General features: G+C 35.4%; 1 protein-coding gene across 1 annotated transcript in view; it reads left to right on the plus strand.

Annotated features, from left to right (window-relative positions):
- LRP1B (LDL receptor related protein 1B) overlaps positions 1 to 17,609 on the plus strand; it is a 1,972,098-nt gene that overhangs the window by 1,663,446 nt on the left and 291,043 nt on the right. Inside the window, exons 57-59 of the mRNA XM_068968462.1 lie at positions 3,526 to 3,611; positions 12,227 to 12,349; positions 13,721 to 13,902. Coding sequence (XP_068824563.1) covers positions 3,526 to 3,611; positions 12,227 to 12,349; positions 13,721 to 13,902 — 391 coding nt within the window. The remainder of the gene's footprint in view (positions 1 to 3,525; positions 3,612 to 12,226; positions 12,350 to 13,720; positions 13,903 to 17,609) is intronic.

A 17,609-nucleotide genomic window follows, 5' to 3' on the forward strand; every position in this document is an offset into this window, starting at 1 on the left:
TCTTCTCCCTATACCACACACCCTCATTTGTGTGTGTCAAGGAGAAAACACATCAATAAGAATAATAATAAAAATTATACTGATGACAACAATAGAAATAAGTCATCCATGTAAGACGATGTGAATTCTTCCAGTGATTCAGTTCAGTTCAGTTCAGTCACTCAGTCGTGTTTGACACTTTGCGACCCCATGAATCACAGCATGCCAGGCCTCCCTGTCCATCACCAACTCCCAGAGTTCACTCAGACTCACGTCCATCAATTCCGTGATGCCATCCAGCAATCTCATCCTGGGTTGTCCCCTTCTCCTACTGCCCCCAATCTCTCCGGCATCAGTCTTTTCCAATGAGTCAACTCTTCACATGAGGTGTCCAAAGGACTGGAGCTTCAGCTTTAGCATCATTCCTTCCAAAGAAATCCCAGGGTTGATCTCCTTCAGAATGGACTGGTTGGATCTCCTTGAAGTCCAAGGCACCCTCAAGAGTCTTCTCCAACACCACAGTTCAAAAGCATCAATTCTTTGGTGCTCAGCTTTCTTCACAGTCCAAATCTCACATCCATACATGACCACAGGAAAAACCATAGCCTGACTAGATGGACCTTAGTCAGCAAAGTAATATCTCTGCTTTTGAATATACTATCTAGGTTGGTCATAAATTTTCTTCCAAGGAGTAAGCGTCTTTTAATTTCATGGCTGCAGTCACCATCTGCAGTGATTCTGGAGCCCCCAAAAATAAAGTCTGACACTGTTTCTACTGTTTCCCCATCTATTTCCCATGAAGTGATGGGACCAGATGCCATGATCTTCGTTTTCTAAATGTTGAGCTTTAAGCCAACTTTTTCACTCTCCTCTTTCATTTTCATCAAGAGGCTTTTTAGCTCCTCTTCACTTTCTGCCATAAGGGTGGTGTCATCTGCATATCTGAGGTTATTGATATTTCACCCAGCAATCTTGATTCCAGCTTGTGTTTCTTCCAGGGCAGCGTTTCTCATGATGTACTCTTCTTATAAGTTAAATAAGCAGGGTGACAATATATAGCCTTGACGTCCTCCTTTTCCTATTTGGAACCAGTCTGTTGTTCCATGTCCAGTTCTAACTGTTGCTTCCTGACCTGCATACAGGTTTCTCAAGAGGCAAGTCAGGTGGTCTGGTATTCCCATCTCTTTCAGAATTTTCCACAGTTTATTGTGATCCACACAGTCAAAGGCTTTGCCATAGTCAAGAAAGCAGAAATAGAAGTTTTCTGGAACTCTCTTGCTTTTTCCATAATTCAGCAGATGTTGGCAATTTGATCTCTGGTTCCTCTGCCTTTTCTGAAACCAACTTGAACATCAGGAAATTCATGATTCACGTATTGCTGAAGTCTGGCTTGGAGAATTTTGAGCATGACTTTACTAGCATGTGAGATGAGTGCAATGGTGCAGTAGTTTGAGCATTTTTTGGCATTGCCTTGCTTTGGGTTTGGAATGAAAACTGACCTTTTCCATTCCTGTGGCCACTGCTGAGTTTTCCAAACTTGCTGGCATATTGAGTACAGCACTTTCACAGCATCATCTTTCAGGATTTGAAATAGCTCAACTGGAATTCCATCACCTCCACAAGCTTTGTTCGTAGTGGTGTTTTCTAAGGCCCACTTGACTTCACATTCCAAGGTGTCTGGCTCTAGATTAGTGATCACATCATCATGATTATCTGGGTTGTGAAGATCATTTTTGTACAGTTATTCCGTGTATTTTTGCCACCTCTTCTTAATATCTTCTGCTTCTGTTCGGTCCATACCATTTCTGTCCTTTATCGAGCCCATCTTTGCATGAAATGTTCCCTTGGTATCCCTAATTTTCTTGAAGAGATCTCTAGTTTTTCCCATTCTGTTGTTTTCCTCTATTTCTTTGCATTGATCGCTGAAGGCTTTCTTATCTCTTCTTGCTATTCTTTGGAACTCTACATTCACATGCTTATATCTTTCCTTTTCTCCTTTACTTTTGCCACTCTTCTTTTCACAGCTATTTGTAAGGCCTCCCCAGACAGCCATTTTGTCTTTGTGCATTTCTTTTCCATGGGGATGGTCTTGATCCCTGTCTCCTGTAGAATGTCACGAACCTCATTCCATAGTTCATCAGGCACTTTAGACAAGTATTATTAAACTTCTGTTTATTTCCAGTAGTGTGTTAAATTTTGTAAATTAGAAAATTCCAATTTAAAAATAAAGTCTGACACTGTTTCCACTGTTTCCCCATCTATCTGCCATGAAGTGATGGTACCAGATGCCATGATCTTAGTTTTCTGAATGTTGAGCTTTAAGCCAAATTTTTCACTCTCCTCTTTCACTTTCATCAAAAGGCTTTTTAGTCCCTCTTCACTTTCTGCCATAAAATCCTCATAAAATACCTTTTTCATTGTTTTTTTCTAATATATGCTGATATTAAATTTGCTCTTCAGGAAAATAAGTATATAAAGCATTTTAGAAACAAAGATGTTTAAAAAGAGTTTTATCTTTATATATATGAATCATGGTTAGATTATTCTTATTATACTTCCTAGATTCTACAACAAATAAAATATTAAAGCATGTTGAACAAATAAGAAGGATATAGACTCCTACTTAAAAGAAGCCCCCAGGCACATGGAAAAAGTTCATGTAGGCAGTGAAACTCTTGCAAGTTATTCTGAGGGCATAAGCTGGTTATATGATTATCAGGAAAGAATTTTCAGATTTAATCTGGCCTAGAGAATTCCATTTGGACTATATAGTCCATGGGGTCGCAAAAAGTCGGATACGACTGAGTGACTTTCACTTTCACTTTTTAGTGGTAGGAATGTTTAGCGGTACTATAGGTTTCTAAGGTGAAGATTATACTTCTCAGAATTTCATTTAAAAATAGGATTTCGTCCCTCTCCATCATCCCTTTCCCCCAGTAACTATAGGTTTGTTTTCTACATTTGTGCTCTATTTCTGTTTTGTCACTAAGTTCATTTGTATCATATGAGAAATTGTTTGACATATTCACTACTATACACTACTGTGTGAAAAAACAGATAACTAATAGGAACCTACTGTATAGCACAGGAAGCTCTACTCAACAATCTGTATTGACCTATATAGGAAAAGAATCTTTTAAAAAATGGGTATATTTATATACATGTAACTGATTCACTTTGCAGTGCACCTGAAACTAAGACAACATTGTAAATCAACTGTATTCCAATTTAAAAAGAATGAGAAAAAGCAAGATTTTAGCAGTAGATATTTTCCACTAATTTCAAATAAATTAGGTAATTTAATATTCAAGAAACTTGAGGGAAAGAGAGGGATTTGGAATTGTCTAGATTTTCTGTACTGCACAGGTATCTGCTTTCTTTTCATATTATTATCAGCAGAGGTGCTCAGTATGAATTTTTTAACCATCAATTTACCAGAAGGCACTGCATTTGAAGTTACACTGCTAAAGTAACTAAACTGAAACTAAGCCAAGTTGAAAACCAAAACTGCTAATAGTCTAATATGTTTTTTGTCTTGGTATTTAGATGAAGAACCTTTTCTAATTCTTGCTGATCATCATGAGATAAGGAAAATTAGCACCGATGGCTCCAACTACACACTTTTAAAACAGGTATGACATTTCCATGATAATTTGCTAATATTTAATATGGTCACTCCAGATATAATTAGAGCTGTAGCAATACCTCATAATTAGAACTTTTGAAGCATGTATGCCTATAAGATTACCATAAACTTTGTTTTGTTTGAATTGTCCAGGTCCTCCAACTTGTAATATCACACTATATCAAGGAAAGTGTAAGATGCAAAATATAATTAATGCAAGGAAAAAAAACTATCTTAAAGTATCTAAAATACTGTCTTAAGAATAGCTAGAGAAGGTATAAAATTATTTTTTAAGGTATTTTGTGCATTAACCAAGTTGCCCCCCACCCCATCTATGAGATTTAAAAATAAATATCTTTTCCAGAACTATAAGTTTCTGTTCATAGAACTAAAGAATAACATGGGATTGATGAAATAACATGGGATTAGTTATCTGTTTGATGAATATATTGATTGTTATATTGATGAATAACGTGGGATTAGTTATCCGTTTTTTCATATAGGAGCCTTTAAAATTTGGAATCAGCAAAGGAGCAAAAGTATAACTGTAATCCAGTAATAATTTAAAGGTTATGAGATGCATATATTTAGCCTTGCCATGGTCATCCTTCAACCCACCTACTTTGAGAATCTGAACTGCTGATCTATTGTCAGTGTTTATATATGCTATTTGAGATGAAAAGGAATGGTTTTCACTTATGACTGAATAAAAATGTGAATTGCTTACCTCAACCTTTTTGTTTTTCGCTCTCAATCTACAGTGAAAATAGCATAAAATCAAATCATTAAACTAGACTGATTATTACATGGGCTAGAGAAATCATAGTTAATTTTAGCCTATCTTTAATTGTCAGGAAAAATAGCTTCTTTGGAATGATTGGGCTTGTATCTGTCCTGCTGCAAGCTTGTCTTTGCCCCAAAATGTGCAATAGTGACATGATTATGTGATAGCACTGTCTAGAACAAGTGTGCCAAAAATAAGGATGTTTCATGTTCTCATAGTATGTTTATGCCTGCATGAGGCATTAGATGATAAAGCTCATCCACGTATGGATTTTTCAGCAACATAAAGAATGCTTAACTAAATATATATTTTTTTTCACTCTCTCATGGGTACCTCCATTCCTATTGTTAGAGTTTCATCCATACTGCTTAGGAATTTAGTCTTACTTTAAGTGCAAATATTTGTTAGCAAGTGTGATATTGGCTACTCCAAAAGGAGTTGGATTTGTCAGCTTCTCTCTAAGTCACGGACTTCCCTGGTGGCTCAGACGGTAAAGTGTCTGTCTACAATGCGAGGGACCTGGGTTCAATCCCTGGGTTGGGAAGATTCCCTGGAGAAGGAAATGGCAATCCACTCCAGTACTCTTGCCTGGAAAATTTCATGGACGGAGGAGCTTGGTGCAGGCTACTGTCCACGGGGTCGCAAAGAGTCGGGCATGACTGAGCGACTTCACTTTCACTTTCTCTAAGTCACAGATTGAAAATGAAATTTTCACATGAAAATCCAGATTTCTGGCTACTCATGAAAAAATAGGACGGTGTAGCATTGCTGGGCTCACATCCCTGAACGGGCACAATCCCAGGTAGGTGGCAGCTGCCACTTTGATATAAAACCCATGCTCTCAATTCACCAGTGTCCTCAAACTTTCTGTGTGCTTACATGAATAAGACAAGTATGTCTTATTCAGGAATCTCAGTGAGGTTTAGACTCTTGCTCTTGAGTTTGGAGGATGCCACCAATATCCACTGTATCGCACTGCCTCTTGTCTCTAATTCTGCACCTTAAGAGATTGGGTAAAATATAAATATTTTTGTGTTCTTTATAAAAACTAAAATCTATTTAAAATATAAGAGTTAGATAATCATTTCTTTAAGAGATGAGTAATACCCATAGGTATTAAGTTTGCATAACTGCTTTAAATTGGAAATGTTTTTATTTCCCCAATGTTTTCTATATTATTTAATTTATTTCTTCTGCACGCTCAGTCACTTCAGTTATGTCCCGCTCTTTGTGACTCTATGAACTGGAGCTTGCCAGGCTCCTCTGTCCATGGGATTCTCCAGGCAAGAATACTGGAGTGGGTGGCTGTGCTCTCCTCCAGGTGATCTTCCCAACCCAGAGATCAAACCCTCATCCCCTGCATTGCAGTTGGATTTTTTACCGCTGAGCCACCTTAACATTTTAAGCTTATATCAAACTTAAAAAATATTGAAAATTATCTTTTTATCTTAAAAGTATATCCCCATACCCTCTGTAAGCATGGCTATACCTTCAAAGTTAAGTTCGCAAACTACTGAATTACTTGTATTGTCTCTCGAATTGACATGTCTCTTGTATTGACATGTTTATATTTTCTGTTTACAGTATTTTTGCTTGTTTTCAGCATTTCCTCTTTTTAGACTCTCTCTCAAAGGAAGAAAAGTTCTCTTTTTAGAATACTCTATTTATAAGCTTAGATGATAACTACAAATTTAACTAATAAAAGTAAAAGTATTTATTGTCATCATGAAAGAACTGTAAAAGAGCTTCAGTGGCAACTCCTTCCTTTATTTTCCAACCCTGTTACTCAAGACATTTCTGCTGCTATCTTTTTTTAAAATCTTTTTTATATTTTGGTTAGTATGTTATCAGAGATTGTTCTTAATGGAGCAAAATTATTTTTTCTCTCTGCATCTCTGCATTATCTACATCCATCTTGTACAACCAAACTATTTTAATGCACACATTCATTTAGGGTTTTACTTACTGGTGATAAAATATTAGACTGTTGCCAACCAGAGATCAAATTGCCAACATCCACTGGATCATCGAAAAAGCAAGAGAGTTCCAGAAAAATATCTATTTCTGCTTTATTGACTATGCCAAAGTTTTGATTATGTGGATCACAATAAACTGTGGAAAATTCTGAAAGAGATGGAAATACCAGACCATATGACCTGCCTCTTGAGAAACCTGTATGCAGGTGAGGTTGTAACAGTTAGAACTGGACATGGAACAACAGACTGGTTCCAAATAGGAAAAGGAGTTCGTCAAGGCTGTATATTGTCACCCTGCTTATTTAACTTTTATGCAGAGTACATCATGAGAATCACTGGGCTTGAGGAAGCACAAGCTGAAATCAGGATTGCCGGGAGAAATATCAATAACCTCAGATATGCAGATGACACCAACCTCAGGGCAGAAAATGAAGAACCAGAGCCTCTTGATGAAAGTGAAAGAGGAGAGTGAAAAAGTTGGCTTAAAGCTCAACATTCAGAAAACGAAGATCATGGCATCTTGTCCCATCACTTCATGGCAAATTATGGGGAAACAGTGGAAACAGTGGCTGACTTTAGTTTTTTGGGCTCCAAAATCACTGCAGATGGTGATTGCAGCCACTTACTACTTTGAAGGAAAGTTAGGACCAAACTAGACAGCATATTAAAAAGCAGAGACATTACTTTGTCAACAAACATCTGTTGAGTCAAGGCTATGGTTTTTCCAGTAGTCATGTATGGATGTTAGAGTTGGACAATAAAGAAAGCTGAGGAGTGCCAAAGAACTGATTCTTTTGAACTGTGGCATTGGAGAAGACTCATGAGAGTCCCTTGAACTGCAAAGAGATCCAACCAGTTCACCCTAAAGGAGATCAGTCCTCGGTATTCACTAGAAGGACTGATGTTGAAGCTGAAGCTTCAATACTTTGGCCACCTTATGCAAAGAGCTGACTCATTTGAAAAGACCCTGATGCTGCAAAAGATTGAGGGCAGGAGGAGAATGGGACGACAGAGGATGAGATGGTTAGATGGCATCACCGACTCAATGGGCATGAGTTTGGGTAGGCTCAGCAGTTGGTGATGGACAGGGAGGCCTGGCGTGTTGCACTTCATGGGATCGCGAAGAGTTGGAAGCAACTGAGCAACTGAACTGAACTGAACTGAATCACTAGTACTTAAGATGGTATGAATTTCAGATAATTGGTGTAGTTTGTGGACATGAAGAGGGTATGAGGAAGATAAAGAAATCCATGTGGACCCTGGACATCTGTGTCTTTGGAGAGCATTTGTTAGTGGTGACCACTGAGTAAGGATGTAATGACCCAAGAAATTAAAGACAAGCTTTAAAGTTTTGACTATGGATTGCTTTTAACCACAATTTCATCATAGCATTATAGAAAGTTTCAAGGAGTTCTAGGGAGTAAAAACCATTTTTTTTTTCCTCAAAGACTTTTATACATATGTAGACTGAAGTAGAAAATATCAGTAATTGTCTCTCCACATTTTTTCCCAGTCAAAATAAATGAAAAGACAACATCCTTGCCTTAATTATTTGGAAATTTTGTGCATAGTTAATTAGGAAAAATAATTTACTTTAATACCTTAAATTTTATTCTAATACCTTAATTTTATTGAATACAATAAAGAGAACTTATTTTGCTACTTGTAGTAGCAATCTCATGAAGCTTTATAGCATAAAATTATAACAACTGGTAGAACATTTTTACCCTATATATTCTAAAATATAGTTGTAGCTAAGATAGCTATAACTTAAATTCATACAACACATTTAGAAAATGTACATGGATTTCAGAAATGAAAATTAATCAAGTAGCTTTCCAATATGTTATCCAATTCAATTCTCGCAGTGTCTTTCATTCCAGTAAAATTGTATAAAGAAACAAAACACAATTTTGTAAATTAATCATCTTGAATCAAAGGGTACAAATATTCAACCACAGAAATAAAAGAAGCAAGTAGGATTTTGATGAAACCAATTTTCAGCTCTGAAACCACTGGGATGACTCTAGCTTTTTGACATCATTTTGACCGTGCCCTTGACTGTTTTAATGTTCCTTGCATATGATTCTGAAATGAGTTGCACTGTTTTCTGTAGAGATTAAGAGTAAAACTGTAGTAAAATAACTAGTTTGTCTTGATAGATATGTCAGAATTCTAAGCTTCAATTCCTCTGCATCCACGGATTTAATTTATTATAGTTGACTTGCTAAATTTGGAACTGGATTTTCATTATCTAAATTGATTATTGTAAAGAATGGAATGGGGTAATTCTGCCAAGACTGGAGATTATGGGTAAATCTTTGCTAAAGTGAGAAACAAGTTTCTGTCCATATCTTTCTTAAAGAGCTCTATTTTACCTATCTGCATTGCCAGTCCATCATAGAACCCTAACCCATACCTTATTCTTTCAATGAAAAGTGCTTTTGAGCAGAAAGAAGATCACAGACTACTACTGAATTAATTAAGCGCTCTACAGAACTTGGAATATATTCAATTTATGTTTTAGAATCTTGATTGATTTTGCATAGATAACTTCTTAGATTGAATGCTTATGTGTAGTTAGGGAGTCCTCCAAATTATCATGTGCAAATATATATTTAATGCATGTTTTGAATCTGAGACTGAATGTTAGTTGCATTTTTTTAGCGTTTATAATCATTATTCTTGGTTAATGATGCCATCTGAAAGAAGTACATTATTTGTATTTATTCATCTGGGCATATCGGGGTTAGGCTATTTAGCGTTAACTTTATAATCTGGAACGGAAGAAAAAGATTGCTTCTTTTAAGACAAATGAAAGCATAAGATTTGAGCCTATGATTTTCAACACCATCATCCTGAGAATTTAGCCTGGCTACTAGAAGAAAAAAATCAGTTTTTGCCAGAACCTGCTCTGAGTTCCATACATAGGCGATTTTTATTCTTGGAGGTCACTGGAAAGAAGTAAAATCTGAATAGTAAAAATTTAGCCTTGGCCAGAGTTTTATTAAAAAGTGTGTATCTCTGATGCAGTGTTATTATAAAATTCTGAATTTTGAGAACAGATGTAGAAACTGAACTCAGATTTAGGAATTAACCACCCTTCCCCAAGGACTTTTCAAGTGGCTCAAGTGGGAATCCATCTGCCAATTCAAGAGTCACAGGAGATACAGGTTCAATCACTGGTCAGGCAGATCTCCTGGAGGAGGAAATGGCAACCGACTCCTGTACTCTTGCCAGAATAATCCTGTGAACAGAGGAGCCTGATGGGCTCCCATCCATGGGGTCGAAAAGAGTTGGACACACTGAGCAACTGAGCACGCATCCTTTCCCAAACCAAATCAAAGCAAACCACAGGAAAACAAAACAACAACAACAAAAAACAATTGCCTTGGAGATGCTAATCCTAAAAACAATTTGCCTTGGAGATGCTAACCCTTACTTATAGGATTATAAGTACTCATAAGTGAAGTGAAGTCGCTCAGTCGTGTCTGACTCTTTGGACTCTTTGCAATCCCAGGGACTGTAGCCTACCAGGCTCCTCCCTCCATGGGATTCTCCAGGAAAGAGTACTGGAGTGGGTTGCCATTTCCTTCTCCAGGGGATCTTCCCGACCCAGGGATCGAACACAGGTCTCCTGAATTCCAGGCAGACACTTTAACCTCCGAGCCACCGGGAAAGGTGACTATACTTTCAGGGATCAAGTACTCATAAACGACCCCTAAACCAATCTGTGACTTTAATGACAACTTCAGAGTAAATATTGATGTAAAAATCTTACATCAGATATAAAGAAATGGCAGATATCTCAGGGGCTTTGCCAAATGTCTGTGATGTCAATTATTTTTAATATGAGTTTATATATTAATAAATCACGATAAACTGTGGAAAATTCTGAAAGAGATGGGAATACCAGACCACCTGACCTGCCTCTTGAGAAATCTGTATGCAGGTCAGGAAGCAACAGTTAGAACTGGACATGGAACAACAGACTGGTTCCAAATAGGAAATGGAGTACATCAAGGCTGTATATTGTCACCCTGCTTATTTAACTTTTATGCAGAGTACATCATGAGAAACACTGGCCTGGAAGAAACACAAGCTGGAATCAAGATTGCCGGGAGAAATATCAATAACCTCAGATATGCAGATAACACCACCCTTATGGCATAAAGTGAAGAGGAGCTAAAAAGCCTCTTGTTGAAAGTGAAAGAGAAGAGTGAAAAAGTTGGCTTAAAGCTCAACATTCAGAAAATGAAGATCATGGCATCCGGTCCCATCACTTCATGGGAAATAGATGGGGAAACAGTGGAAACAGTGTCAGACTTTACTTTTTGGGGCTCCAAAATCACTGCAGATGGTGACTGCAGCCATGAAATTAAAAGACGCTTACTCCTTGGAAGAAAATTTATGGCCAACCTAGATAGTATATTCAAAAGCAGAGATATTACTTTGCCGACTAAGGTCCGCCTAGTCAAGGCTATGGTTTTTCCTGTGGTCATGTATGGATGTGAGAGTTGGACTGTGAAGAAGGCTGAGCGCTGAAGAATTGATGCTTTTGAACTGTGGTGTTGGAGAAGACTCTTGAGGGTCCCCTGGACTTCAAGGATATCCAACCAGTCCATTCTGAAGGAGATCAACCCTGGGATTTCTTTGGAAGGAATGATGCTAAAGCTGAAACTCCAGTACTTTAGCCACCTCATGTGAAGAGTTGACTCATTGGAAAAGACTCTGATGCTGGGAGGGATTGGGGTCAGGAGGAGAAGAGGACGACCGAGGATGAGACGGCTGGATGGCATCACGGACTCGATGGACGTGAGTCTGATTGAACTCCAGGAGTTGGTGATGGACAGGGAAGCCTGGCGTGCTGCGATTCATGGGGTCACAAAGAGTCGGACACGACTGAGCGACTGAACTGAACTGAACTCTAATTAATATTCAACCCTCAAAGTGAGTTAACACAATTGCCACCTTGATTCAAGTTTTGTTAGCCCATTGGGAAGGTAAATCTATGAGCCTTAACAATAGGTCAGAATTAAACCAACCCCTGGGCAATCATTTGAACAACTCAACAGCTAACAAGATTCTCAGATCCTAGTGAACAATCCTCAAATTAAATCAGTGAAACTGTGAAACAGCCAAAGGAACTGTGTTGCCCAAAAATCCATCAGCTGAATTCACGTTCAATTTTGTTACCTGCTAAAAAATGCACTAACTATGAGTCTGAAAGGAAGAATTTCCTCACATTTCCACCATGTGGAATAAAAAGATGTTTACCAAGTTCCTCTTCGGTAAATATTCACCTAAGTTTTAACTTTTAAATTCGAATATGGCACTGTATTGCCTAACAGGCTGCTTGAAGCATGAGAAAAACAGAAAATGTTAGTATGTTGTTGAACCAAAGGCTGTTAGGGAAAGTAAACTTTGTAAATCTTTTCTGACTTTCATCAGATGTCTATCAAAAGCTCTTAAATTATTGGGGATTGTCTACCTTTTCAATTTAGATGTATACTCATAATAGCATAAATTAATATTAATCTAAAATGAAAATATTTTCCTTTATCTCTCTAAAAGAAAATTTTCCCATATTATTGACTATTTACTTAAACTGCTTTCTTTAAACACGCCAATATTTTTCCATTTGGAAAAATGCTCAAATAAACTATGCAACATCTTACATGTATGATATAGAGAAAATGTAAACATATGATGCTTTTACAAAGAATTGGTCACAGTTGTTTTTTATTATAAAACTGTAACTATTTAGATTCAAAGGGAAATATTGATTCTTACGAATTCCTAAAATATTGTAAGAGGATTTCTGTTAACTATTATTCAAATATATTCTTTTTTTATTTTTAGGGATTAAACAATGTTATTGGTATAGACTTTGATTACAGAGAAGAATTTATCTATTGGATTGATTCCAGTCGACCCAATGGCAGTCGCATAAATAGAATGTGTTTAAATGGAAGTGATATTAAGGTATCTAGATATTACGATGATGAGATAATTCAGTATTGTATTGGTATGCTTAAATTGAATAGAAAATGTTATTTGATGGTAATGACATGACTCATAGAATGTATTAGGTTGGTTTGAATTTCACATTTGTACAGTGTGTTAATATATACTTTAAATATGAAATTGGAGATTCTTATCAATGTTTCATTATAACATGATTGCTATAAGAGAAAAATCAAATTGAGTAAATAAAATATGAAAACTTATATTCACAACCCTATAAAATGTGATGAATACTTTCAGCTTTAATGATTAGCGCCTGAGATTTAATTGTGTTGATTTATATAAAATAAAAAGTTGAGTTAGAGATTTTGTAATGAAAAAATAATTATTAGAATGTAGACTGAAATTATAGCACTATTATTTTGCTATAGAAGGAAACAGTTGAATACATTTGTGTATTAAAATTAAACACATATCACATTCTAGATGTGAACTACTCTACTTGATACCATTTCTATGTTAATTTGGGTTTTAAAATAAAATCATTTGCACTGTATATAAGTAGTAAAATATTAAAAGAAGTTCAAATTCAATTACTTAAAAAATTTTGAAGCCATTTATAATATTGCATAGAGAGCTTTGGTGGAAGCAATGAATTTTTAAAATATTAATGAAACCTTGAAATTATATGTATACATATATATATATATACATATATATAAAAAATGCCAAAATATCAGTAGGTTGCATAATTCAGAATAAATGTTATTGGTTTTTTATATACAGCATATTTGTGCATACATAGCCTATATCCTTATTATATTTGACATAGGTTGCAATTGAACATAACTGTTGAATGAATACATTTCTACTTCCCTTTGGTTAGGTTAAATATTTAATGTATATTTTTGCTTATATTCTTTCTTTCTTTGTAATAGGTAGTTAAAGTAGGGCAAAGACAGTTGGGGGAGTGTTGAATTAATTGATATCTCCTCCAGAACCTGTTATTAATAGATAATATCAATTATTTTTTTGTGCTAGTATGTGTATACCTCTACCTGTAATAGAATTTTTGCCCCAAATTTTGAGAGAATAAGTAAACTGGAATGAAAATGTAATAAACAACTGTGTAGCCATCCAACAACTTTCTATTTTGGTGTTTCTTTCATTAAACTGTTATGGAATTTCTAGGGGCCCGATTACATATTGAGTAATCTCACAAACAAATAAGTAATTTTATTAGGTAAGTTGTTCTATATGTTGTGCTTGTCTAAATTACATTTCAATGTTAAATACAGTTATGTATCTCTAAAAAAAATCAAGAAGTAATTGCTTTGTCCTTATTCTAGGCATTTAAAATGTTAACTTTTTAAATTCTTATTTTGTTAGGTAGTGCATAACACAGCCGTCCCCAATGCACTTGCTGTCGATTGGATTGGAAAAAACCTCTATTGGTCTGACACAGAAAAAAGGATCATTGAAGTATCCAAACTTAATGGCTTATACCCTACTATACTTGTTAGCAAAAGGCTGAAGTTTCCCAGGGACCTGTCTTTAGATCCTCGTGCTGGGTTTGTAACAAACATTGAAAATCTTAAAGTTTAAGACTGTGGATTATGTTCAATATGGTAAATCCTGGTCTGTAGATTTTAACATGGGAACCAATGAAAAGTGAAAATGTGTAGAAGTTTTAATTGAGAAATCAAAAATACAAGTGTGACAATTACAGAGAAAGAGAAAATTAAAATGGAATTTTAGGGCAAGTATTTTTTAAGGTTTTAAACACAGCTCTTCTAATGAAACAGTAAGTGTATGAAATGAATAAACACAGTTTTATCCAATTATAATGCCTTTAAATGTTGGAGGAAAGAAAAGCAAAGATAAACTCTTGGAAACTGTTTTACAGCATTTGTAGTAGTCAAGAATGGAGGTATTGTAATTCCTGAACAACTTTACAGCAGGAGACATAAGTAGTATCTATGAATAATAAATAACGATGCATTATCCATGCATTCATAGGGAAAAGCATAGTGGGAATATCAGGGAAGATTGATATTAGTGTTGGGTTTTATTTGCATCTGTCTGTGAGAATGAAGAACAAGTCATCATAAAGATCAAGGACAGCTGGCTGGAGAATTTAGATGAGGGATGAACACACATTTAAGTGTCAAAGCTGCTTGCTAATATTCTATAGTTTATGACCATTATCATTTACTTTCAATTATGTTATTTTGGTAGGTAGAGAAGGATATCATTCTCTTTTTTTAAATACTATAATTTGAGTGATTACATACTCCAAATGATCTCTGTAGTAGTTGAACCTATTGAACATGTTTTTAAAATAACAAATTTAGAGAAAATTAGCTTTTTAAAAATATCACACATTTGCAATAAACAAGTATTATACTAACTCTAGTGCTCTGAATTTTCTGCTGTCTTAATTAACTTCCCATTAAATTGTTCACCAAATCACTGCTTTTACCATATGTAATAATTAAATTTTACTTCTTGGTAATATAATGTATCTCTATTTTACTGTCTCATATTTATAATTGACAAAGTGATCATATTATAGTGTGCATGGAGCTTAAATTTAAATATTAATTTGGGTAAAAGCAATACCTAATGGGGAAGACTTGTAAATAATACAAACTGTTTCCAAGGTAGTGGTGCAAGTTTTAACTTGTCACTATATAATTATGTCGACTATTTTGTTACCTTTTAAAATAATTTCTTTATCATAGTAACAAAAGAGTATCAATTCTATTTTAAATGAAACAGAGTCACAGTGGAGTCTGTTTCTATAGATATTACAAGAAATAATGGTCAGATACTGTTTGGCTATCATCATCATTCATTCCAAAGAATATGCATATTTGAGTCATTTGGTATTTTATCAGAAGATATTTTAGTTTGTCCAGTGTCCTTTTCTTCAAATCAGTATGTCTGTCTTAGCTCTCATCTCATAATTTTCAAGATGTTTTATTTTCCAAATAAAAGAAGCAGTATTTGTTAATAACAGTATTTTGAAATTTCCTATTTACAAAGCAAACTGTATCCTACCCTAGTGAACACAGCTGAATCTAGCATTAAGGTTTATTTCTCCCAGGTGAGAGTTATTAACACATAAACTGATGCATTCTGAACTTATCAATATAAACCTGCCAAAAGTGTCAATTAAGATGGTAAAATATTAAATTATTGCAGATACTATGAAAGACTCCTTTGATTCCATTTTAAATAATATTTGAAGTATGATATGGAATCCCAGATTATAATCCAAGAAACAGAAAAATCAGGTATTTTTATGAAGAGATTAAAGCCATATAACAACAAATAAACAGAGATTCTAACAGATAAAATTTAATGACACCTTTTTATTCATACTGTTTTCCTGGTTCCCCAGAGTGAGACAATAGGACAACTTGGATTTTAGTTTATATGAGATAAGCTGCAGGATGGAAATGCCATAGCTGTCTAAATTATTATACAATCTTGCTCCAAAAATGACAGCTCAAATTCTGAGTATTCAATAAAGGTGGAATTGTTGCTATCGTGATTTGCATATGTTTTGAATATACCACTACTACTACTGACACCTGTTTTCTTGAGAAGTGTAATCTCTATTCTAATATTTAGTGAAGAATAGAGCAAGGATTATTTAGGGAAGATAAAAATCATTGGAATATCTAATATAATAAGGCATCTATAAACATTTAAAAGGTAGCTTGGGGATACTTTCTTATAATGGTAGTACGTCAATGGTCTCATTTTGAATATGTTGGTTAGTAAGAATGGAAAAGAAAATATAAGTAGACAGATCATCTTTCTGGTTATTATGTTAAAATTCAGCTGATATACAATTATCCCAATTATTCTATCATTGATTGGGAATAGGTGTACTAATTTGATTGTAAATTTGGGGTGATTAATATCATATATATTTAGTGTTTATCAACAGTAATTTATACAGAAGAGATATAGATGTGTTTTAAAGTAGAAATAGACAATATAAAACTGTGCTGAGCATAGTTATTGTTCAGTCATTCAGTCATGTCCAACTCTTTGCAACTCCATGGACTGCAGCACATCAGGCTTCCCTCTCCTTCACCATCTCCCAGAGCTTATTAAAACTCAAGTCCATTGAATCAGTGATGCCAACCAACCATCTCATCCTCTGTTGTCCCCTTCTCCTCCTGCCTTCAATCTTTCCCAGCATCAGGGTCTTTTCTAATGAGTCAGTTCTTCGAATTAAGTGGCCAAAGTATTAGAGTTTCAGCTTCAGCATCAGTCCTTCCAATGAATATTCAGGACTGAAATCCTTTAGGATGGACTGGTTTGATTTCCTTGCAGTCCAAGGGACTCTCAAGCCTCTTCTTCAACACCACAGTTCAAAAGCATCCAATCTTCAGTGCTCAGCCTTCTTATGGTCCAACTCTCATATCCATGCATGGCTACTGGAAAAACCATAGCTTTGACTAGACAGACCTTTGTTGGCAAAGTAATGTCTCTGCTTTTTAATATGCTGTTAGATTTGTCATAGTTTTTCTTCCAAGGATGCAAGAAACATCTGTGGCTGCAGTAAACATCTGCAGTGATTTTGGAGCCCTAAAAATAAAGTCTGTTACTGTTTCCATTGTTTCTTCATTTATTTGCCATGAAATAATGAGACCAAATGCCATGATCTTATTTTTTTGAATGCTGAGTTATAAGCCAGATTTTTCACTCTCCTCTTTTACTTTCATCAAGAGGCTCTTTAGTTGCTCCTCACTTTTGCCATAATGGTGGTGTCATCTTCATATCTGAAGTTACTGATATTTCTTCCCACAATCTTGATTCCAGCTGTGCTTCATCTAACCCAGTATTTCTCATGATATATACTGTATATAAGTTAAATAAGCAGGGTGACAATATACAGCCTTGACATACTCCTTTCTCAGTTAGCAACCAGTCCGTTATTCCATGCCTGATTCTAACTGTTGCTTCTTGACCTGCATACAGGTTTCTCAGGAAGCTGGTAAGGTGGTCTGGTATTCCCATCTCTTTAAGAATTTTCCACAGTTTGTTGAGATCCACACAGTCAAAGGCTTTGGCGTAGTCAATAAAGAGAAGTAGTTTTTTTTTTCTGTAACTTTCTTGCTTTTTCTATGATTCAATGAATTTTGGCAATTTGATCTCGGTTCTTCTACTTCCCCTGCCTTTTCGAAATCTGGGCTTGAACATCTGGAAGTTTCAGTTCACTTACTGTTGAAATCTGGCTTGGAGAATTTTGAGCATT

This window comes from Capricornis sumatraensis, chromosome 3, assembly GCF_032405125.1.
Source record: "Capricornis sumatraensis isolate serow.1 chromosome 3, serow.2, whole genome shotgun sequence".
Classification (NCBI taxonomy): Eukaryota; Metazoa; Chordata; class Mammalia; order Artiodactyla; family Bovidae; genus Capricornis; species Capricornis sumatraensis.